Raw genomic sequence first — 24,544 nt, forward strand, 5'->3', positions numbered from 1 at the left:
TTTTATCATGATAAATACTAATTAGAAGCATCCTCTGCCTCTCTCTACCCTTTGAAAATCTGTTAGTATCAGTCTGAGCTGCAAGTTAGGAGGACACACATGGATCTGAGGTCTCAGGAGCAGAAGGTGGTCATGAGAGCTCCCTCTGAAGACGAAGCTGTAGAACCATCAGCCTGCTCTATGGTGCTCTGGGAGCCGGCTCCCATGTCCCACGTCCAAGTCTCGTCTCACTAGACAGTAATTCCTGGGCCGGCAGGGGAGGTGCTTTCCGCTCGTGGCCTTTGGATTCCCTAGTTTTCCGCTCTTGCCTCAACAGACTTGAAGGTTCGTCTACATCCAGCCCTTTAAACCCGCTGTTGGCAGAGAAAGAGAGACTCATTCCATGGGGAATTCGGTTCTGTGGGGCGGGGTGCAGTCTCAGTGGGAAGAGGTGGGCAAGCTAGAAAAACGGCTCTGGTAGAGGCTGTACTCCCCTCACTCTGAGTCTGTGCAAATCAATGCTCCCCTGTTTCTGTTGACATTGTGATACACCCAAATTACCTGTTTTTCTGATAGAATCTGGCAACTTTATGGGCGTCCTCTAACACCCTGTTTTGCTACTTGGTCTCCATAATTTATGAGATGAGAGGCAACCTGCTAGGTCTGGGGTTGGCAAATCACGGCCTACCTGTTTTTGTATATGAAGTCTTATTGGGACATAGCTACTCATATCCATTCAAGTGTTGACTAGGACTACTTTTGGGCTGTAACAGCAGAGTTAAGTAGTTGTGACAGAGACCACATGGCCTACAAGCCTAAAATATTAACTGTCATTTTAGGAAATAGTCTGTCAACCCGTATGGAGTCATTCCTCCTTAGGGCAATGGATCACATGACTGGGCATCAAGGCAGAGCACCTTCGAAGGTGAGCTTAGTTTATTTCATTTAAGGCCGGCTAAGGGAAGATGTTTTTTCTCAACGCTGTCAATGCCACAAGATTCCTCAGGAAGGACTTTCTACATGGTGCTCCTTCCTGGCTGCCCGTCAGCAGGGAGCACGTGTACAAGAGCTTTCCAGGGAGACACTACAGCACCCAACGAGGAGATGGCCCTCTCCAGCACCAGCGAGTGATTAAAACAGGAAACCGCATCCAGAAAAAAAGCATCTCGACAAAATTACGACTTGTGGACTAAAACAAAGGACACATTCCCACTAGAACAGAAGTTAATTTTAATTGATTGAAAAGTGCAGCAGTGAACAGGGTCCTCTGAAGGGCACTTGGAGTCAGACGACGGGGATGACACAGAGCCAGGGCAGGACACCTTCCAGGAACAGAAGATGCGAACACAGGAATTCACAAAGTTCAGTGGGACCCAAGCGGCGATGAAACCAAGGAACCCAAACGTTCCCATCCAATTCCAGTGGCGAATCAGCTGAAACACCCTTTGCTTTCTCTTAGTAAGGATCCTGGGACAATTCATCTTTTCATTACAAAAGCGCTAATGCTTAGACACTTAAAAATAAATTTAAGAACATTTCTCACAGGTTAAGATATAACTTCCATGGCTATCATTACTATTTTGTACAAAAACCCTGGTGTTGTCTATTAAAATGTATTTTGCAACAGCACCATTGGTCACAGATGCTCAACAGGTGCTCTCTCCTTTGTAATTGTATTTGAGGGAGAGCCGTGTAACAGGAAATCTTCTAAGGCAAAGTCTCTACTCATTCCTATGGCCTGTGTTCACTCCTAATGGTTACGCAGTTTTCTACTCTGAAGGGTACCAAGAGAAACAGACCCGGCCTTCTTAGAAGGGAAAATCATCACAATTCAAATCAGTACAGTTAAGAGAGAAACAAGGCAAGCCTCTTGCAGTGGGTCCCTTAGACATTCTGAAAAGTTCAGTGCACTCTGTAGTCTGCTAGGCTATAAACTGAGGCCTCTTTAAGAAAGATGGTTTCAGCATGGATCCAGAATGAAGCCAGTCCAAGAGAAAGTCAGACTAGAGGCCTTTCAAAAGTTCGGTAGGAAATGCGCCAAATAAGAGTGGAGGACAGAGAGGGCCACCCCACAGCCCACCACCCACACATGTCCACTGAGCATGCGAGCAGTCTGGCTGGGACACTAGTGCTGTGAACGTGAGAGCAGTGTGCTGGGGACACTACTGGCAGCTGACTCGTGTCACTCTCCTGACGTCAGCTGCCTTCAGGAACCAGCATCATGAAATCGAATAATACGACATCACAGTACAAGACCTGGTATCAGTTGGTTTCTTTTTATTTGGGAATAACTATGGTCAACTTTAATTAATGGGGAAGTTGACTGATTAATGTTAAAAATCAAAGCGTAGAATAAAGCTGTAACCCATACTCAACATTGCAGTTTGAAATCTTTAGAATTTCTTTCCCTAAAACATTCACAAGCGGAAGTGTTCGTCTCACTTGCCTGTCTGACCTCTAACCACCACCAGTTATGGGATCGCATGAGATAAAGGAATAGACCCAGTGGCTATTTGGAATTCTGAGAGGAAGGGTGCTCTGGCCGTGTCCTACCAAGTGTGTAAGCTCAGCCTAAGCCCTTAAATAAAGCCACGGTCCCCGCCGCCTGAGCTGCGCAGGCCTGACCCACAGCACCGCCTTCCCCCGCCGCCCACCGCTGGTGAGCTTCTTGTGAAGGAGACAGTGCAAACGGGGTTGGTCTTTGAGCCAAAACACATAGAAATGTAGGTGTTCTAAACAGTGAGGGAACCTCAACAGGATCTGGTTTTGGCATGGGAATAGCAAACGGGGCCCAGATTACACATGACTCCAAAAACTCAAGAACCCATCCGAAAGGGAAGAGGGGAAAGCAGGCTGGTACTTTGCATCAGCTCTAAGAAATGTTTACACCTTATAAGAAATGAACACCGTGTCAGCAAAATGCAGAGAGAGCCAAACAACTTCACACGTGGGTTGACACCCAGGCTCCCTGCCACACCCCAGCCACAGCCCGGCCACCTGCCTGCCCTAGAGCCCCAGCCACAGGGGGCCCCCACCAGCCTGGGAGGTTCCTCTTCTCTGCCGAGACACCCCAGCCGCTTTAACTTTCAGCTCTCAGAGGGGACAGTATGGAGGGACATTCCCTCGAGCCCCTGGTGATAAGTGGCACTTCATGTGGTTAGCAGCCAGCAGACAGGAGAGGGCTATCACCTTCCGTAACCACCTGGAATGAGCCCTTCCCAGTAGCTCACTGCTCTATTTCAGTGCAGCAGCAGCCCAGAAGTCCAACAAATGGACAGAACTCGGCTGACATGTTCTGACTCTGTGACTGTATCACATTGTGATGGGTATTACAAACAATATGTTTCCACTAATCTAAAAACCATGGTACTTGTTCTTAATCAGATGATTCAGCTCTGATGGTTATTCTTCAAGCCACGCAATGTTAGTATTTTTGACAGTGAGGTGCTCAATCTGAAATGCTGTGCAGGTCCTTTGATTGTAGGTCAAGCTATATATCAAAAACATTTTTCCCCCTAAAGTATTGCCATTTATCTGAATGGGTTTACAAATTCAGACTTTGACCACATGGGGAATAATCAAGAACTGTAGCCCCAGGACAGAAAGGGTATGGTGCGAACAAAGACCTCAGGAGCATTCGTTATCAGCCGAGTGGGGACCAGGGACAGCCACTCCTGACATATGGACAGAGATCACAGTTTAACACGTTGCACAAGGAAGTCAGCTGATGGGGTTGCTTTTTCAAACAGGACTTAAAAGCAGCCAGTCCAGAAACTCTTCCAGGGGTGGTCTCGAAGACTCGCTGGACACCTACTACAACCGCTTCAGAAGAGGCGCGCAGGGCTCCCACTGCAGGGGTCGCTACAGAGGAGGCTTTGAAAACCTTCGAGTCCTGACACTGCCGTGATTGTTGAACATGAGACGAGGGTCAAACCTGTACCTGGGGAGGAGAAAAGGCTGTCACATCACTCTGGCTGGCCACTGAGTACTTCCTGCAGAAAACTAAGTGGAAAGGACGCCAGTCAGGGATATAAAAGGAACAGCTGAACCACCAGAAGGGAATGTAGTGGCAACGTCTGCAGGACAAAACAGTACTTAATAATTAAGAGCGTTTCCATCACAAGTCAGCAAGCACAAAACAGAGGAGTAAAAGTGGAGAGAAGAGACAGAAGGAAGGGTAATCTTGAAAGGCGACAGGAGGAGGCAACATTTGAGCGGTTGTTTTTTGACAGAGAAGGAGTGATCCCTGAGATATAAACAGCCCCATGAAGAGTCTATCGCCCTTGCTGAAGGCCCTACCAGCTGTTTCAAAGCCCTTCCCTCTTTTGCAGTGAAGACACAGAGGCTGCAGTGGGTCAGAGCGCAGGGGTGCACGCCAGCCACGAGTTTGAATCTGGCTCATTATGAACTTAGGTAAGTCATTCACCTCTGGCCACCAACAAAACAGTAAGGCAATTCATGCAAAATGTCTGGCACATATAATAACTTAATTTGCCACCCAAGGGAAAGTTCGAGTGCATGCTGAACGGTAACCTGAGTTGCGACTTGCCAGAGACAAAGGATGTAAATTGGCTGGAGTGAGATTTTACAGGTGCAGGCTAGAAATAACACTGTATTTACTTTTTACCTGCTATCCTTTGGACAAACTAACTCTTAATATCATTGTAGAGCAGGGGCTGGCCAACGTTTTTGGTAAAGGACCAGATAATAAATATTTTAGGGTTGGTGGCGGTACAGTCTCGGTCCCAACTACTGAGCTTTGCTGCCGAAGAGCAAAAGCAGCACAGACAGTGGGTATGCGAATGTGCGTGCTGTGTCCCAGCAGGTCGGGGCTGGACTGGGCCTGTGGGATCTAATCTGCTGACCCCCATTTCAGAAGATTCTATAGGTCTAAATATTTGGCAGGAAAGAAAAAGCTACAGCTAAGGAATTTAAAAAAAAGTCAGGTGGAGTTTAAATAGTTCAGGCTAACATCAGCAAAGCCAGCACCTAGAATCTTAGTTATAAGCTTCTAGAATGTGAGCAAGACAATTAGTTATAGTTAAACAAAGGAAGCTTGCCTGGAGCCCGGAGATCTCGAGGTGGCAGTTCCTAACAGGGTGACCCTCGGGCAGACCATGACTGCCAGCTCTGTCTCCTCTGAAATTCACCTGTTTGGGTTCTAAGGGCTGCATGCACATTCTACGGGTGAGTCTAACACTTAAGGCCAGACGCTCGAAGAAACAAGGGAGCTGCTGCGTGCGCCCTGCATTGGCCAATGGGATGCCAGCACGGCAGCCTGTGGCCTAACAGCAGCATGATCAGGGACATCATTGTCCAAGAGGTCCAAGTCCCTTGACCCTCCATTCAAGATTTAATTAGATGTTGGCTTTAACTTCTGAGAGTCGGCCAGAGACTGCTAGGGACACCAAACTTTATCTGACTTGATAAAACACTCCGAGCCAAGTAGCTGCTGGAAACTGGAAAATCAGCATGTGTCCACTAGAAGTCTTGTGCTTTTATCTTAGAGACCAACCTTCCTATTTCAAGGAACTGGCACCAAGCGAGGATCCATCTGACTGACTTGGAGGAAAGAGCAAAGTCAGGCAGTGGGTGAGAACGCCTGACCAATTACTGCATTAACAGGATCTTTGCTGTTAGTGCGGTTGAGTTAATTCTGACTCCTAGCGCCACCGTGGCCAGCAGAGCATAACCCTGTCCGGTCTTTCTGCACCATCCTCTCCCCTTCCCACGCTCGATCAGACAATGCTCTGCTGCTCTTCACAGGGTTCTCAGGGCTGACTTCTTCAGAAGTGGGTGGCCAGGTCCTTCTTCCTAGTCTGTCTAGTCTGGAAGCTCCACTGAAACCTGTCCAGCATGGGTGACCCTGCTGGTACTTGAAATACCATGGGCGTAGATTTCAGCATCACAGCTGCCCAAGTATGACAACTAACAGATGGACCGGTGGTGTGGTTTTCTGAGCGGGCGATGAACCCAGGCCGTGGCGGTGAGAGCTGCACACCTTAACCACTAGACCCCCAGGGCTGGCTATGAACACGATTATCCACATACAAAAGGGTATTTTGCTTAGGTGACACAAAACTATGATAAACATTGTGTTTTTATATTGTTACCTAGTTTTAGTTTGCTGGCATCCATGTCTCTTTGGCTCTAGATACACTATTTAAAAGCAAAAGTATTACATTTCTTTAATAGTCTACAAATCCACTTTCTCTACTCATTCACACACATTCATCTCTAATTTGGACTGAAGATATCATCTCACATGAAGATGGCTAAGTAATTAAGGTACTACTTTCCATCGGCTTAGGACATCATTCTCCCCTCTCTCTACAGAGTGTAAGACCGAAATAATCCTTTCCCAGTGAAAGTCTGATTTTTAATTTCATAGTCTTCAAGCCAAAATGCCAGGCTTCTTGCCACAGCACAGGCAGCTCCAGTGCCTGGTGTGCTGAGCTCGTGTCACTGGTGAAAAGTTACCGTTAAGAGGAACGGAGCCGATTCAGTAGGTGATCGTTAAACACCTTTTCTCCCTTCACACACGGCAGTGGGCTTGATTGTTTCAACATTTGAGAGTTTATACCTTCTATTTCACTGTGTATGTTTAATATATTAAATTGATGGGCAAGCACTCATGTTTCTATAACTAGAGTCTCTGAGAAAGGAAATGAAATGAACACACATGCTCTCAAGCGCTAGGAGGGCAGCACTTGGTCAGTTACTTTACACAAGTCCCAAGGGTCCCCAGTGCAATCGAGTGGTACGGTGACAAGAATCACAGCCAGGCAGGAAGGGGAAGAGGAGCCCGCGGGGTGGGGAGCAGGCCACACCTCCAGCCAAGGCACCAGACCAAGTTCAGCCGGCTCGGCTTCCCTGCACAGCAGGCTGGTGCTCTAGGCCAGTACTCCCACTGGGAAGCAGAGGGAGGAGAGACAGCTGGGCTCAAGGCAGAAAGGACCCATCAGGCTCCCTCTGCTTCAAGAACAGCGTGGCTGTGGAGACAACTCGGCAAAGTATGGAAGAAAAGGGAAACTTACCCGGGGTCAAAAACCCCTGGAGTGCGACAGGTTGGTCCAGAACAGGACTGTAGCATCATCAGGCGATAGTTCATCTTTCCTAAAATCTCTGGGTCTATGCTTTTCGCGATGTTGGTGATTTGCTCTGGGTCTGCAGTCAGGTTATAGACTTCTACAAACACCTACAGGAAGTGGAAAGATGGAGAGAAGAGAGCAGTGGCTCTATGTGCAGAAATACTCCTCCTGTGAATTCTCTCTAAATGGGAAGGGAGGTGGATAAAGACCAAGGCCCCAGGAGAGTATCATCTGGTCTCAAGATCCCCAAACAGCCCAAGGGTGTACACGAGACAGCAGAGCATCTGTTCTGGGTGTTAAATTGCTCTGGGTCTGAGGCGCCCATGCTGGAAGGGGGCCTCGTAATTATGCAGAGAACAGAAGGCAGGACCCTCCAAAGGCAAGGTCTGAGAAACTGGATTTAGCGACAGTTACTGAGTGAGAGTTGACATCTGAAGGTTTCTTTCTGCCTTACAATTGTGAAGATTCAAATGAGAATCGATACGAAAGTACTCTAGCTGTATTACACAAATGTTAAGTTTTGCATTTTAAGAAGCAGTTTGTTATGTCTAACGTCAATTGGGAAAGGATATAATACTGTTATTTCTAACATCAGTCATGTCCGGTATCACTATTTTCCACCCAATCTGTACTTTGTTCTCCAAATTGGAGTTAAATGGCAGACTAGGAAGATGGCAGGTAAATTTTGCCTATAATGGCTTCAAGTGACTGCCCTCAGACTATCACTTATAAAGTAGTCATCAAACTGATAAACATTACGGAGAAAGGGGAACAGGAACTGAGCCTGAGGGACAAGCGCTTGTCCAAAGTGCTTACGAGCTACAAAGAAATGGCAAGAGAGCCAATTTCTGAGAAACACGATGAGCATCGGTTCCATATGGCAAGATGTGAGCTGCCAGATGGGGCAGGGGAGTGCAGGCTGATAAACGCTATGACACCACAAGGGACTGGAGTCCATGTGATCCTTTAGACAATCCACACTGATCCGCGTTGGCTAAAAGCCACCTTCTTCCAAGGATGGAGCCCCTGGTCCTGCTGTTGACCCCACTGCTAATCTACTTCGCAGCACTGGGCTCTGCTGTGACGGGGACAGAAGTTTCTGAACAAGGTGGTTGCCAGCAATCTTTCTAGGCAACGCCTCAACTCCCTTCACCTCCATAGAAGCTGAGGTTTCTCTCACCCCAAACGATCAGGAAGCAAACAGACCAGGCATGTAGCATTTTGAAAAAGTGAAGTGTGCATTTAAAGTGTATGTTTGGTGGGAGCAGAGAAAACCCCATCCAGAAAGGTCATAGTAAAAGACGTGAAGTATGGCTTTCTGGAATTCTATCTTCTTAACTGAAAGAAACCGAAGTGGAAATACAGATAAGAAACACATCTTCCCTGGGGAGCACCCTGAGCACTGCTCTTCTGCCCCCAAGTCCAGCTAACAAAGCGCTGGCAATGGACACAGTCGGGGAGGGAGAGCCCTCTTACCTCCTGGTCATCAAACTCGCAATACTGTAAATTCCACAGCGCCGTCGTGGTCCTCACACAGGCATAGGTGTTGTTATAAGCATCTTCACACACGCAGTCTGGGAAGCATTGCTGAAGGGATATTTAAAGAGTTAAATGAAGACAGTTCTTCTACACTAACAAATGCTCCTGGCCTACACGGGCAACCAAGCCGGACAGAGAACTGGACAGAAATCAGGAAACCTTCCTCAGAGGAGTAAATCAAAAGACATGAGGTCGTTCCTTCCTGCTGGCTAACCTGACTAAGGGACACGGGTGGTGGCTGTTCCGTCGGCAGACTGTTGCCATCCCTGCCTGCTCATCTCCTGACAAGAACTGGCTGTGATGAGCACCTGTGAAACGGACGGGCTGGTAAGAAGAGAAATCAGTACTCCACGAGTCACTTCTAAGGGGTGTTGGGAACTGTCATCCTAAAGGGCTGGAGAAAAGGCTAAAATGAGCTTTGTGGAATCATTTGCAGGTACTTATTTATGAGTGTTCTTATGACTTAGCTCTGTTTTCTTCACATCTTCCATACCAGCCATTGGTTGGCTCTTTACCGTATCCTAACACTGTGGTGTTGGAGCGTCAACTCCCAATGGAAGCCGACCTCCCATCCTCCCAAGTGAGGCCAACACAGCTGTCGGCACCTCCACAACCAGCCTGGCTGCCACCTGCGCAAGACACTCGTGATGGCATGGTGACAGGTGGGAACCCCATCTCTCTGTTGGATGCCGCTGATAACATCCCTAATAAAAAATAGTGCCACCATCAGGAAGAAGAGAAAAACTGGACGGGGTATGGACAAGGTAAGAACACGGCCGTAGGTGCACCTGCTACACCAACTGGAAGTGCACATCCTGATGATAGGTAGGTTGGCAGCAGCATTTTCCGGATTACTGAATTTACCTTTGTCTATCTACTATCTCTCACAGTCAAGCGACAGTCGAAGGACAAAGGAGTAGGACTCAGATGGAGGAGTTCAATACTTGACACACTAAACCAGCGCCTTGCCGTGCTGTCCGTGAGAAAGCTCTCTAAGCCGACTCAAGATATTACTCACAGACACTCCAGGACTCAGGGAGGGACACGTGGGGTCGGTGACGTTGCGGCCTTCTCCTTGATATTCCACCAGGATATCTGACCGCCACGTCAGATTACTGGCGCCTCTCTAGAAAGAAGAGCACAGGTGGTTTCTGTGAGGCACACACTGTGACAGGATCACAGAGTTACTCACTCCACTGCTGAAGGGACTTGGGAGTCAAACTAATTGGACTGTTCATTCGGTAACCAGGGAATGACTAAAACTGATGCATATGAAGGCCACCGATGTCGTGTCCGGGGTTTATAGAGCCCTGACGGGTGACGGACAAATGCTTTGAGCATTTATTTAATAGTTACTTCCCAAGATGACTTCTGTGAACCAGGTCAGGACTGGAAACTGACAAAGTGGCTGAGCAAGACTCAAAGTCACAGTGCCAAGTCCTGATCAGAATAAACAATAGTCGGTAAACTCTAGGGAAGAGCTGTTCTGAGCTCATTCGAAAGAACTTACAGCCTAATACACACAAGGACAAGAATTAAACAAGCATTAAATGAGGCTAGTGTGCTAAGGACTTCAACAGGTTCAAAGAACTTCTTGATGGTCAGAGTGGAGATACCATACATATATGAGCTCACTTCATCTCCAGTGCACATCAGTGGAGCGGAAGGAAAGCAGCAGCATCTGCAACGGGAAGGCTTACGCCAGGCACACGAATAGAAGGAGGAGGGACCGAGGGGTGAGAGGGAGTTTTGAATCAGAAGGAAAACATAAGCAGAGGATGGAAGCAGAACTTGGAAGTATGGTTTCCTGAAGTCCAGCTCAGACACGGAAGCGGTGCCAAGCAGGTCGAGGCAGGCTGCTAACCGTACGGGAAAGGCCCTGACAGCAGGCTGCTCGCCATTCTATCAAGAATGGCAGGTGATGGAGAGGAAGCAATGGGAGGTTTGTGAGCAGGGAAGTAACACGATCAAAGCTGTGCTTTAGAAAAGGCAGCCCAGTAGCGGAATCTAGAGATGGAGTGGAGACGTGGAGACATGGAGATACGGAAACCAGCTTAGAAGGTGCTCTTGACATGGTCTCCAGCCTGACGAGTCAGTCTGGTTTGCGGTCTATCAGCCACACCTGGGAGCTGCTTAGAATTGCACAACCTCAGGCCCTACTCTAGCCGTAATGAGCCAGAGTCTGCGTTTTAAGAAGATCCTCTGGTGAGTCATACGCACAGTAAAATTCGATAAGCACCGCTCTAAAACAGTGGTTCTCAAAGTGTGCCCCCCTCCCCAGCATTAGCATCACGTGGAAACTCGCTACAAATGCAAACTCTTAATTCCCAGTGAGGGTGGGAGCAATCTGTGCTTTAACAAGCCCCACAGGCATTTCTGAGGAACGCTAGTTTGAGAACCACTGCTCTAAGGACTTCGTGGACCCATTTAACCTGGTGACCACAGTGGGGAATGGGTGACAGCCCGTGCAAGGCCTTGGAATACCACAGCTGCCTGGATAGGGAGAGTCAGAAATAGGAGCGTATTTCCTAACTCCCTGTTCTGTAATGAAACCCGAACAATGTGTGCAGATCAAGGTCTCAGAAATCCTAAGTCACAGGAGACTTCAGAAGCCACCAGCTCCTCTCTAAGTAGCCACTCTGAGCCATGGAGGCTGGGAGTGGGGGGACGAGCTTATCTGTCGGACTTGCATGTCAAAGTGCTCAAATGAGAAAAGGGTGCCTGAGAAGTCTAGACCAGTGGTCTCAAACTTTGCTGCACATTAAAATCATGAGGGCAGCTCCAAAACTCCCCGAGGCCGGTTATGCCCCATGTCAATTTGTCAGAGCCTGCGCTGGGACCCAGGCATTAGTATTTTAGTATCTAGGGTATACGAATGTGCAGGCAAGTTTGAGACTAAAGGTCTGGAGGGTCGTTAAACTTTTTCTGTCAAAGGCCAAATAGTAAATATTTAGGGGCTGCGGCTATCTAGTCTGTGTTGCAACTACTCAGTTCTGCTGTTGTAGCAGGAAAGCGGACCTAGACAATACATACACCGATGAGCGTGGCTGTGTTCTCATACACCTTTACTTACAGAAGCCAGGGGTGGGCTAGATTGGCCCCCAGGGGTCTGCCACCCCCTGGTCTATGGGAGCACCACCCAGCAGAAATGTTCTATATCTGACCTGTTCAACACAGTGGCCTCTGAGCACTTGAGAGGTGGCTGGTGCTGCTGAGGAGCAGAACTTTCCCTTTTATTCTAGTTAATTTAAACAGCCATGTGTGGGCAGAGCTAGAGACACGACGGCAACAGTGCTCTGCGGCCCTAGCACGGCGGTAGCTTCCCTGGAGTAACCTCGGATCAAGGAAAAGAGCTGAGTCCTCAGTGCCCTTCCAGAGCCGTGCAGAGAAACTAGTTACACACGGCACACTGGTCTGACCCCCACAGTGACGGTGTTTTTTCCTCTAATTAGAAATAAGGTACAAGTATAAGATTTATACAGAGAAAGTTAAAAGATGGACGTTTCCTTCTAACTGATCTATAAATTCAGTGCAATTCCAACCAACAGCCTGACATGATTTTTCAGGTAACTGAAAAGCTGTCTTTAAAGTTTATATGAAAGAGAGGCGGCAAGGATCCCCACAGGAACAATGAGAGAAGTGTGTCCATGCAAAGACAATTATACAGCTTTATGACAAGACAAAATGATGTTGGTACAGCGACAGACAGATCTGTGGAACAGAAAAGAGAACAGAGTATTCATGGAGAAAAAAGTTCAATTGGATCCCTGCCTCGTACCACACAGGAAAATCAATTCCAGGTACATCAAGGGCTTGAATGTAAGAGGCAGAAATACAAAACTTTTAGGAGAAAAGCTGGGAAAACTAGCTTTTTTTTTTTTCTGACCTCAAGGTTCAGAAGCATTTTTATAAACATGACACAAAGAAGACTAACCATAAAAAAGATAACTTATACATTTGACTTCTGTGTTCTCATATCTTAACAGAGGGAAAAGACACGTCACGGGGAGAATATGACGGGCCAAGAGAGGCAGTTCACAAGGGAAGAAACACAAAAGGCCTCAAGGAACACTGATTCACTTATCAGAAACCCAACTGAAAAATGGGAAAAGGATCTGAACAGACATTTCTCCAAAGAAGATAAACAAACGTCCAATAAACATAAGATGTTCAACATCGTTAGTCATTAGGGAAATGCAAATCAAAGCCACAAGGAGATACCCCTTCACACCATATACAATAAAAATACAGAGAGCAGCAAGTGTTGGCGAGGATGTGGAGGAACAGGAACACTGTCCACGGTTGGTGGGACGCATAAAACGGTGCAGGTGCTTTGGTGAACAGTCTGGGAGGTCCTCAAAAGGCTCAACATAAAGTCATGCGACCCAGCAATTCTACTCCTACGTTTACACCCAAGAGAACTGAAAACATTTGTTCATACAGAGACTTGTACACAAATGTTCACAGCAGCATATTACTCATAACAGCCAAAAACGGGGAACAACCCAAATGTCTATCAACTGACGAATGGATAAATAAATGTGACATATCCATATGATGGACTATTATTTGGAAAGGAATAAAATACTGACATGCTACAACGTGAATGACGCTTGAAAACATTATGCTCAGTGAGAGAAGCCATTCACAGAGGCCACATATTGTATGATTCTATTTATACTAAATGTCCACGACAAATCGATAGAGACAGTAGACTGGTGCTTGCCTGGTACTGGAGAGGGAGAAATCGGGGAGAGCTGTTAATGTATTGGGGGGTTTCTTCTCAGGGTGATGAAACGTTCTAAAATTAGATTATGGTGGTTGCACAACTCTGTGAATACAGTGAAAACTACTGAATTGTAAACTTGAAATTAGTGAATTGTATGGTAAGTGAATTAAGCTGTTAAAAAAAAAAATGACTCAACTCATTAACAAAGAAATGCACAGTAGGACCAAATATAAATTTGGCCTTTTTCACTCACTAGATTGGCAAACATTAAGTTGTCTGACAGTTTCATATAGAGCAAAGGGACTTGTCATACATTGCTGGTGGGAATGTAAACTGATGACCATTTTGTAAAATAACTTGGTAATATCTGTAGAAACACACACGTGCAGTTCCTGTAACCTCGGAATATACATACTCTGGGAGACAGGTCTAAGAGGGCTAGAGCAGCACTGTTCCTAAAACAAATAGAGCCACACAAATGGCCACTGACTGACAGGAAAAGAGCTAAGCTGTGATGCACTCACACAGTGGAATATTAGGCATCTGTGAACAACTTGGATCAACTTGGAAACAATGCTGAATTGAAAAAAAGTCCCAGATTACATCCAGCAGGTTGTCATTTTTAGAGAGCAAGAGAAGATCAAAACTAGGTATGTTGTTTAGGAATGCATACATGACAATTACCGAAAAACAAAGTCCAGAGAATGATAACACGAAATTCAGGACCGCGATCACTTCCATGCCAGGGGTGGGATGGGGAGGAGCATGTAGGGAGATACACGTTATTGGGAACATCTGAGTTCTCAATGAAATAATGGGCTCATGGGTATTTCTTGTTTCGTAACTTGTGTGAGTTGCATGTATTCTCTTGTGTGAATCATATACTACCTAATAATAAATAAACTGTAATAGATTCAGACAAGTCAATGAGTAAGCGTCACCTATAATGAGTCACTATTAATGGCTAAAACATTGGTATTGATCCTTCCAATCCTCTCCACGCCTAAACACGTTCACATACATTTTTAGTGGAGAAGAGATGCTGCTGTGACCCCTCCTTTTCTCCCTGTAGTATGTGGGGGGCATCTGTCCAAGTCAGTGTGTACAGATCGATATCATTTAGCGTTGGTTTAATATTCTAGGGTTTCATTGTCCAACACTTTAACCAATTCCCTACTGGATATTTAGGCTGTTTTCTTCTATTAATACTACATGCACATTTTTTATACTTAGCTCTGTGCAGTATCAGGCACATAACAGGTACTCAAATATTTGTTGAATGAATTTTGTTTTCTTAGAATAAACTCCCAGTGGAACTGCTTGATGTGTGTTTTCTGAAGTGATGTCTTGTCAAACTAGCCCCCTGATAGCTTATACTCATTATGCTTTCATGAACAGAGTCTGAGTAGTTTCCATTTTCTCAGACTTCTGCAAATACTGGGTATTAATCTTTTTAATCTTTGCCAGTTCTGCAGGCAATAAAGGCCTCCTTCAGTTACGCATTTCTTTGATCAGCAATGAAGCAATCTTTTTGCATTGACTCTGGCCATTTTTAATTCCTCTGTGAGTTGACCATTTACTTCTTTTGCCCATTTTTCTACTGTGATATTAATCTATGCTTTCTAAGAACTCACCTATTAGGACTAATTAGCCTTTTTCACAGATGTTGCAAATATTTTCCCAATTTTTCACTTGTATTAACTTCGTTTATGATGGGTTTTTTGGGAGGAGAGGGGAAGAAGGGAGGATATAGAACTCTGTTCAAATTTTTACCACCACAGAGAAGAGAAAAATTCTATTCTCTGTTCCCCAAAATTAATAGTTTTAAAATATAAATTTTTAAGTCCAAAGTTATACAACCTGGAATTTATTTCTGAGTCTTGGCTCAGGCCTCATGGGGGCTTTATACTCACCAAAATAGGCAGTAAAGACATCCCGTCCATCTGTGTCTTATTCAGGCTGTAGCCAGCGATGTCCAAAATAGTAGGACCCAAGTCAATGTTGGCAACGAGCATCTATGAGAACGAGGGAAAAACAAGCAATCGAGAACACAGTTGGTCTGTTTTCCTTTTCTATCTATGCTAAGGCTCTCTTCCCCGCCCACCCCACCCAGGAGATAAACAGCACCTACTATTATCTTTTGTACAGCCCATGCTTACTTAGGTCTTACTGATTCATATACTCAAATATAACTACAATAATTTAAAAAACAAACATAAAGGCTTATAAAGCTTGTAATATATGCCCCTGGGAAGTTACATATTTATTCCACCCATACTGTTATTGATCAAAACATTTGTCAAAACTCCTTTAGGATTGCCTGGAGTCTGTTATGAATCACGAGAAAAATGTGAGGCTAATTATTTTATACCAAGTGTTGTCCAACTTGATTATTCCTATTAGTTCATTAAATTTGACTTCAAACGGACTCTTGACATTTTTGAAAGCCTCAAAGCTTGAATGCTTGCCACAGAGGAGGACATTAGCCCTTTTTATAGTTTCTCAAAGCGAGAACACTGCTAAAACATATTTGCAATCGGCTTTGAAGACTTCAGGAAACCTAGGCCAACAGTGCATCCACACAAGCTGACTTGCACGAGGCGGAGCGCCTCTTCTGTGCCTGGACTCTCGGTTTAGCCTCCTTTATCCTCACCACAATCCTAGGATGCAGGCTTTCCCCCGTCTTACAGAGGAGGAAATGAAAGAAGTAACTGAAACGAAGTCAACAGCTTGTAACTGGAAAAGCTATCATTTGCTGACAGGAAAGAACGGTCTTCAAAATTGTCGAGAAAACTTCGATCGGCTTAGGAGGCCAATTGGGGATTAAAAAAAATCCAGCATCCCTGGTACTGTTAATTTATAAACAAAACCAAGGGTACAGACGTGAAAGGCAAGAAAATATCTTCAGAGCATAGCTCAGCAGGGGCCAGGTTTCCTGGCAGCTTGGATGGCTCCTGGAGGACAGTGACACACACAGCCTGGCTCTGAACCATCAGTCTAATTCCACAGCTGTCAGAAATGACCCTTCAGTGGCAGGCAACTCACGGGAAAGGCAGTCCATATGTTACTGTGAAAAACCACAAAAACCATGTCTCTAGGATTATACAATCCCCAGTGTTAGAGATAGCCTGCCTAGTTGCAAGTCCCAGGCAGACTGAGCAGCTTGACAGGGTCAACGAGAGCGGGTATGAATATGGAAGAGATCACGGCACGAGAGGAGACGAGCAGAGACAGAGACGACCTTCAGAATCAGATCAAGGCAACAAGACCCTAAAGTGACTAACAGATCTCCAGTGATGTCCAGAATGTGAATGAAGTGAAGCCAATTCCACATTACCATGTTCAAGGCAGCTTTATAAGAAAAGAAAAAGGATAAACACCAAAATAGTAAAACCCACAGAAATAAAAATGAGACTACCAGTCTCACCAGGATTTGCCTGAGGAGCCATCAGCTGTTAGGATGGGAGGCTCTCTGATGGCCGTTTGGTGCACAGGGAGGAAGGTCTGGAAGTTGCAGTACAGATCATGTCACTAAGATCTGGCACAAGTACTGTAAACACTGGACTCTTTCTTCCCAGACACCTACAACGATCACATATTCCCTAAGAATAATGGACAAATTCTCTTCCCTTCTAGGGTTTGGTTGGACTAAGAAGTAAAGTCTCAAAATTAGTGTACTGGGGCCAGCCCTGTGGTCGACTGGTTAAGTTCGCGCGCTCCAGTTCAGCAGCCCAGGGTTTCGCTGGTTTAGATCCTGGGTGTGGGCGTGGCACTGCTCACTAGGCCATGTTGAGGTGGTGTCCCACATGCCACAACCAGGACCCGCAACTAAAAAAATATACAGCTATATACTGGGGGGATTGGGGGAGAAAAAGCAGGAAAAATCAGCATACTACGTCAGGAGACAGGAGACTTCTCGTGCACACTGAGTATGAGTGAGGAATTCAACAGAGAATTACACAACCAAGAATCAGAGTGGATGCTAGGGGCCCATCACCATAACGACTTCTAGAAACATTAGCATTTCAAATTGTACTGCTTTTATCGCTAAATATAAACTTAAAGATTCCTTTATGGATTGGAATCGAGAAAGCTCTGACAAGACCAGAAGTAAATAATTTTGTAAGTCCCAGCCTCACAGTTTGTTTGGGAATGTGCTTAGGACTTAAGCATACAGACATTCTGCTCAAATAAAAGCCCCGAGAAGACTCTGGGCATGAAATCAAGGGCTCTCACGCCTTGAACCTGCTTGTTTTTAGCTCTGGAAGAACGACAGGGCTGCAGGATTACTGAAGAGTCAGAGGGCTCTCGGGAAGACACACGGGATTTCCAAACAGACACGGGAGCCCTGCTGCTGAAGAACTCGCGCAGGGCCAGCAAAGACTCGCAGCAGAGGGCAGCCGCTCCATTCAGTCACGAGCACTCGCCACGTCTCAGGCGCTTCCTCTGCATCTGCCCGAGCCCCAGCTTCCCCTGCAAGGAAGGAGCCAGGCCTCTGCCGAGTTACACGCAGAGTTTGCACTTAACATCCTCCCAAATTCACACCTGGAGACCAAGGCTTATTTCATCCGATGTCTGAAAGCCAACATGTGGTCTTCCCGATCCCAGCTGGTTCTGCGTCCCCTGGATCATGTTGGGTCATTTGAGTTTCCTACTAACCTTTCCCTTCCTTAAAACCCTTCTGAACTTCTGCCCTCAAATCTAAAGCTAGATTAGTTTCTAGCCGGAGGCGAAAACCTCAACAGCCAATCTTTGGCGTCCACACATACCACCTGCCCCTGCTCTCCCAAACAGCCAACACAAAGCTAAATCCACTGGTCAGCCGTGCCCTGTTTTGACCGTCAGGCTGTTGACAGCTCAGCCCAACTCACAACCCTGTACCACCCACAGAGCACTGGCACCGAGACAACCGTGCTGCCAACACGTGACGAATCAGCCACCATTCTCTCTGAATGTGGATGAAAGCGGGGGTGTCTCATACTTCTCCAACTACATCTGTCAGCAAAGCAGGGTAAAAAACACGGAGTTTGAGACCAGACATAGTTAATTTTCAGTCCTGGTTCTGTCTCTTAACGGGACCTTGGTGATATCTATTCAACCAACAGGGATGTCCCCAGTGCCTGTTAAGGGCTGGGTGCCTGTTAAGGGCTGGGTGTTCTAAGTTTAGATAGTGCTCTCTTCCTGAAACTCCTAGAGTGAGACAGACACGCTCGACAGGGTGTGCGGGTGTGAGCGCACCCACCCCACGTGGGGGCGGGGATCTGCCGTGACTTCCCAGAGGGGAGCCCTACGCTGAAGCCCTAAAGGACAGTTAACTTAGCCAGGTGACGGGGTCATGAGATGGGCGTTCCAGACAGAAGGAGCGGTCAGCCGCACAAGGCAAGGCGTGGAGAGAGGGCTCACTTAGGAAGGGCAAGCGGTTCAGGACACCCACGCCTTCCGTCCCGTGAACAAGACAAGCTCATGCTCTCATCTGCGCCCTCACACCTATGTTCTCTCCGAACGCCCTCCCGCAGATCTCTGCAAGCCGGAGGCCTTCTCCACACCCGGGTCTCTGCTCACACGCCTCCGAGGCATTCACCGACAACGCAGCAGAAGTTCCTGGCTCTGCCTGACACGGGGTGCTAAGAACCGCTCTCCCCTGACTGCTCACGGCTGGGGACCCCAGGCTCCTGGTGTGCTGCACTGGCACAAGGAGATACTTAACAGACAGTTGTCTGAGCTGGAGCGTGATGGCTACTGTGTGGACTCTGGAGCCAGCTGGCCTGAGTCCAAATGCAGGGCTCTGATACATTTTAGCTACAGGATCTTGGGAAAACCATTTAACTTTGGTACTTCAGTTTCCTCATCTGTAAAATGGGGGTATTAGTATCCATGTCTCATAAGGCTGTGGAGGTTCGAGAAGTTGAACAGGTAATACACTTAGAACAGCACCTGCCCCATACTGAGCGTTCAATGTGTGTTAGCTGTTATCACTGACATGGCTTCCTAGGAACCGGGCTTCATTTAGATTGCTCAGAGGTGAAGTTTCTGAATTTAACATTTGGACACTACTGTTAACTTGAAGAAAGAAGGAACCGTCTGTTCCACGAGCAGCTGCTGCCACTTCTCAATGCTCTCATTCGGGCTCCTTCCCCGCCAGGTTAGAAGTGGTCCTGTGAACCCTGCTCCTGGGAGAGGCAACAGCTGCTGACACGCTCTCCTCAGTTAGCTCCCAGCACCACGACCAATAAAACGTTGTGAACATTTAATGGTCTTCCTAACTTGCCCACCTCCTCTGAATGAAGAGGCCTGTTTAGAGGGTACTGAATTTGCAGTGGGGCCTTAAGAGGAAAAGAAAACTGAGAACGCCATTATGAAGGCCATTTTACCTTTCTGAGAGAATTTTAACAGAATTCCACCAAGAGCATTGTAAAAGGAAATAAGTGAATGACAGACATTTAAACAAAGTAAACATTAAGCCCCCAAATTAAACTAAATCCTCAATATCCCCAGAAAGTCTGCCCCATTTTCCAATTTTAGCTTCAATGATATAGTTGCTTATTTTCTTTTGTCCCACAGACCTGGGACTGAAACTGTGCTGTCAGGAAAGAGAAGACATAACTGGGAGAGGCTGCCAATTCTTATCTCCTGAGCCTTAGACCGAAGGGTTTTGGATCAAGGTGCCCACGAACTCTAGGAACAAAGTTCTTCAGTCTGCAGTACCAAGTCTGGAAAAACACACTGAAACCAAATGGGAATGGCAACAGAAGAATGTGGCGCACGATGACAGCTCTAGGAGAGCGTGAGTAAAGCAGAAAAGCATCGTTAAGGGGGGAGTCCCACAGAGGGAGGGACTAAGTCCTCGGAAGACCTGCTTTCTGTAGACTTTAACTCTCAGTGAGGGCAGACCAGCCACAGAAGCTCCTGGCCGCAGGTGAGAAACGCAGCCTCGGAATCCGCGTTTTAACAAGGTGCCCAGGGGATCTGCTCTACAGGGGAGCGGGCCCAAGCCCCACTGCCTCGCAGGCATCTGAACTTCAGAAACAAGCAGAGGTTGGGTCCCTATTCCAGTCAAGCGAGTCCATCGGAACGTTTCTGGAGGTTTCACAATTGCTGAGGGTGATTGTGATGCGCGCCCTGGTGGACAGCTGCTGCTCCAGGACAAATGAAGATCTAGTCTCAAAAGACAAAAGCTATTCATGCTGATACGATACGTATATTTGGGAGAAAATACAGTTAATAGGGAGTGGCCAGGAATTGAAAAAAAAAAAAAGGAATCCCTGTTTCCAAGGCTCATGAATACACTAACGAGACCTTAAAGCCATCAGCCTTCATCCTCATCGGAGCAGAAATCCAGCAGCCTCCTCTCAGAAGGAACAGCCTTCCTTCCCCAGGCAAGTGCTACCTGTAAACAGCATCGTCTTATCAGCCGCCTACCTTGCTGGTCTGATTTGGTTTGATCCCAGGCCCTCGAACCAACAGTGGAACTTTGATGTCAAATTCATACAGCTGTCTCTTGTCTATTGGCAAAGAAAACTGTCCTGAAAAAAAAAAACAGAGGGTAAAGATGGAGCCATGATGGAAGTGTGATGCACACATTCATTTGTTTAATCAACAGGAAAAACAAAAACAACTTTCCTCTAGTAATTATGGTGTTTTCATGGAAAGCTTAAATTTGCCCAGGACTCTTATTACTACAAGGCAGGAAACAAGGAGCTCATCTTCTTTAAATAAATGCCTAGGGGGCCTCCCTGGTCTAAGATAGGACAAATTCAGCAAAAAGAATGACTGGAATGAGACACAAACACATAATTTATGTGTGATACTCAACGTGATCACAACTGAATGCGGTTACTCTAAAAACTGCTAAATAAAGGGACAAAAAACGTTTATCTTGAATAACCTGCATTTCAAGACAAACAGTTAATGAGGGGAAGTCCTCCTCTGAAGAATTCCAGCTAAAAAATGCAAAAGGAAGGACAGAGTTATGAAGTCAGCGTTTTGCAATTTCTGAGGTAATAATGGATTTCAGCAACAACCATCAATGGCAGCTTTAGCCACAAAAGGTTCACAGGACGGCTTAAGGCTGATGCCATGTGAGCCAGCAATGAATACCAGCATCCTCAGAAGGGGCCACCACACACTGCGGGCATCACAATGTGATGCAAGAGGAAGTACGAAGCAGTCACCAAGAAAGCGTTCTTGCTGAAAACATAAACTCCTAAGCTTCTAGAGCAGACTACCAACCTAGGAAATGCTGAGTCTAGATAAACAAGCCAAGGCATGAGACAGCAATTAGCCAAATCCAGAATGTGAGGCATTCTAAAGGACAAAACACCAATTTTTCCAATAAATCAGTGGCAAGTGACAGCCTTAGGACACTTAAAAACTAAAGGGAGAGTGCGGACTTTGGATCCTGACACGCGGTAAAGTAGTCAGATGCACACCTGAGTGTTGACAGTGGAATCAGTGTCTGGAGCTTCTTCAAAACCTTCTAGCCAAAAAGAAGAACATGGGGACAGTAGAAGAACTCAAAGGACTGGCCACACGCAGCAGAAAATCAAAGCTGGACAATGGGGATTATTTTACGTGTCTCTACTTTGAGTGCTTAAAAATATTCAAAATAATTCATTGAAGGCCTAATTAATCTGCTCCTATGCAAGCAAGCCTCAGGTTAATTGCATTCAAGTTTATGAAATTGATAGATGGGGAAAAATGAGAACACTGATTTTTAACTACAGAAAGTCCAAGTAGAAAGGATGAACGTCAAGGATATGGGGCTCATACTGCAGGTTTGAAAAGACAAAGAACAAAACAAAAACACACACACAAATGAAAAAAACGAATTTCATGATTTCACAAGGAAGAGTCTTTCCCCCAGGACACTTCCTGTGTAAAGTGTCTCCCCGATCCTCTCAGGCCTACTTGTCCTGTAAATCTGGTTCCATTTCCTACCTCGTAAAGCCTGCCTCCACCCGTCAGGCCCATTCTCTGCTCCCAACTCCTACGACACTGTGGAATTTAGCAAATAACGACACCTGGTCTCTCTGGGTGGGAATGAGTGGGCCCTGTAAGCAGCAGGTCCTCCCTCTGGCCTGTCCACCCTGTACAAGGAGTGGAGTTCCCTGCCAGTGTGACTGATGGGTGAGAAAGGAGAGGCCCTCATGAAGGTCACAGGGTCCCTGAGCCCATCCTTACCTGTGTGGTAGCCGTTGTCTGACGTGTAAAAGATGTAGGTGTTGTTGAGCTCCCCATTGAACTCCAACCTCTTGACCAGTTTCTCCACAAGGTCATCAACTGAGAGGAGAGTCTGCCACCTGGATGTGAACGGAGGGCGGCAATGGCACTTCAGAGACAGTGGCTGGGCTGCTGCTAACTCACCGAAAAGCAAAAGCAAAGTCCAAACCCTGCCCTGAAAACCCTCCAGACCACTCTCCCAGGGAGGTCAAATCCCAGATTCCCCTCAAACCCGTTGCAAAAAACAGATCGGAAAATTCCAGAACATAATTAGTTCATTCCAAATCTAACTGTTTCCAAAGAAATACACAAGGCTTTTTATAACCAGTGAGCTTCATTATTATCTTTAGCTTTACTATGGTGATGAGAGTAGAGACAACCAGATGGGAAAGTTGTCAATTCAGTGCTGATGAATACAGATTAATTCAGACAGACCTGTGCCACGACAGTGTTCAGTGGTCTGAGCCAGGGCCTTAGCCATGAGCCAAAGCTGCCCACTCTCTGTTTTTTGGGTTTTTTTTCTGTTTTTAAATTATGGTAAAAAACACACTACATAGAATTTACCATTTTAACAATTTTTAAGTGTATAGGTCAGCAGTGTTAGGTATAGTCACACAGTGAAACAGATCTCCAGAACTCTTTCATCTCACAAATCTGAAAGTCTATACCCACTGAAGGACAACTCACTGTTTTGATAGACATATAAAGTTTCACCGGGACATGGCCACGTGCAGTCAGTCACCTGTTGTCTGGGGTTGCTCTGATGCTCCCAGGGCAGAGCTGAGCAGCTGAGACAGAGGCCATATGGCCTGCAAACCTATAATATTTACTATCTGGCCCTTTACAGACAAAGTCTGCCAACCCCTGGTCTAAACTAAATACACCTCAAGAGAAAGTAATGGATTTTTAAAAATTGACTTGAAAGAACTTCTTGAAAATTCCAAACAGCAAAGGCAAATATTTTGCTGTAGTCTAAGCCTTTGGGTCTTATGCAAATATTGGGGCCTCTCTCTCACACAAATGACCTTTTCTTTAGACACAGGAAATTGTTTTTTTTTTTTTTGCCAAATGGCTCCAGTTTACAGTATGTTTTAATAAGTCATAAAAACGGATTGTTTAATTAGTCCTGGGGTCCAAAGGCCGCCTCATAAACCTAAATGGAAGGGAATCTGCCTGCTTCTGAGGCCTCAGGACCCCCCATCAGAGACTCTCCCCCACCAACCTGCCCCCCTCTGATTTTGTCTCCCAGATAACCACGTGGTGCAGCCCCCCAATCATGGGCTGATCTGGAGGGTCCTAAAGACCACCCAGACTGAGAAAGCAGCAGCTCTTACCTTTTCCTAAAGGCATTATCTAAAAACTGTATTGAAGAATTAGTCATTGGGGTCTTGGCTTGCCGAATTAACCAGTGCTTGTTCTAAAATTCAAAAGAAAAAAACATGTTAACACCAAGTCACCAAGGTCAACGAAACTACTCGAGTAGACAGTGAAAAGGATCATTTTATACTTTAGCAAAAAAGAACTAACTGGAACTTGTATAAGCAACTTTACACTTTCCCTCTCCCCACCTCCCTCCCCTGTGTTCCTAAAAAAAGCTTTCCACAGATTATCACTCATCCTTCAGCTTCTTCCCACCGCCTCCTGAATGGCAGCAGGTCTGGGCTCCTTTGTCAGCAGCATTAATGGGAGAGTGAGTGAAAGACACTGGGAAACTACTGGCTACAACGAGGTTAAATTTAATAACTTTGGGTCTACTGCCCAAACTGCACAATGGGCAATATTAACTTTACCTTCTTCTAAGTTTTGCCTAATAAGTCATCGTTCTACTGCCCTCTATTTTCCTACCCGAGATATTGATCATCCTAGAACCTTGAGAAAAATCTCATCATAGCAATTTCCTAAAACTTCAAGTCCAAATCAAAGTGTTCTTTTCCTTAAATAAAAAAGTCACAGTTTCAAAAAAACACACACATTCCCACACACCATT

The 24,544-nt window shown here is 46.1% G+C and overlaps 1 protein-coding gene across 2 annotated transcripts in view; it reads right to left on the reverse strand.

Moving 5' to 3' along the window:
• Positions 1-1,192: 1,192 nt before the first annotated feature.
• Positions 1,193-24,544, reverse strand: part of GNS (glucosamine (N-acetyl)-6-sulfatase) — a 37,154-nt gene continuing 13,802 nt past the window's right edge. Inside the window, exons 7-14 of one of the 2 annotated variants that reach the window (XM_001492151.7) lie at positions 23,892-23,974; positions 22,519-22,637; positions 20,758-20,861; positions 15,252-15,353; positions 9,628-9,735; positions 8,547-8,657; positions 7,017-7,177; positions 1,193-3,919 (exon numbers count right to left, since the gene is read on the reverse strand). In XM_001492151.7, the coding sequence (XP_001492201.6) occupies positions 3,841-3,919; positions 7,017-7,177; positions 8,547-8,657; positions 9,628-9,735; positions 15,252-15,353; positions 20,758-20,861; positions 22,519-22,637; positions 23,892-23,974 (867 nt within the window). In that variant the 3' untranslated portion in view covers positions 1,193-3,840. The remainder of the gene's footprint in view (positions 3,920-7,016; positions 7,178-8,546; positions 8,658-9,627; positions 9,736-15,251; positions 15,354-20,757; positions 20,862-22,518; positions 22,638-23,891; positions 23,975-24,544) is intronic. The other variant, XM_023643942.2, reaches the window with a different exon arrangement.

This window comes from Equus caballus, chromosome 6 (genome assembly GCF_041296265.1).
Source record: "Equus caballus isolate H_3958 breed thoroughbred chromosome 6, TB-T2T, whole genome shotgun sequence".
NCBI classification, from domain to species: Eukaryota; Metazoa; Chordata; class Mammalia; order Perissodactyla; family Equidae; genus Equus; species Equus caballus.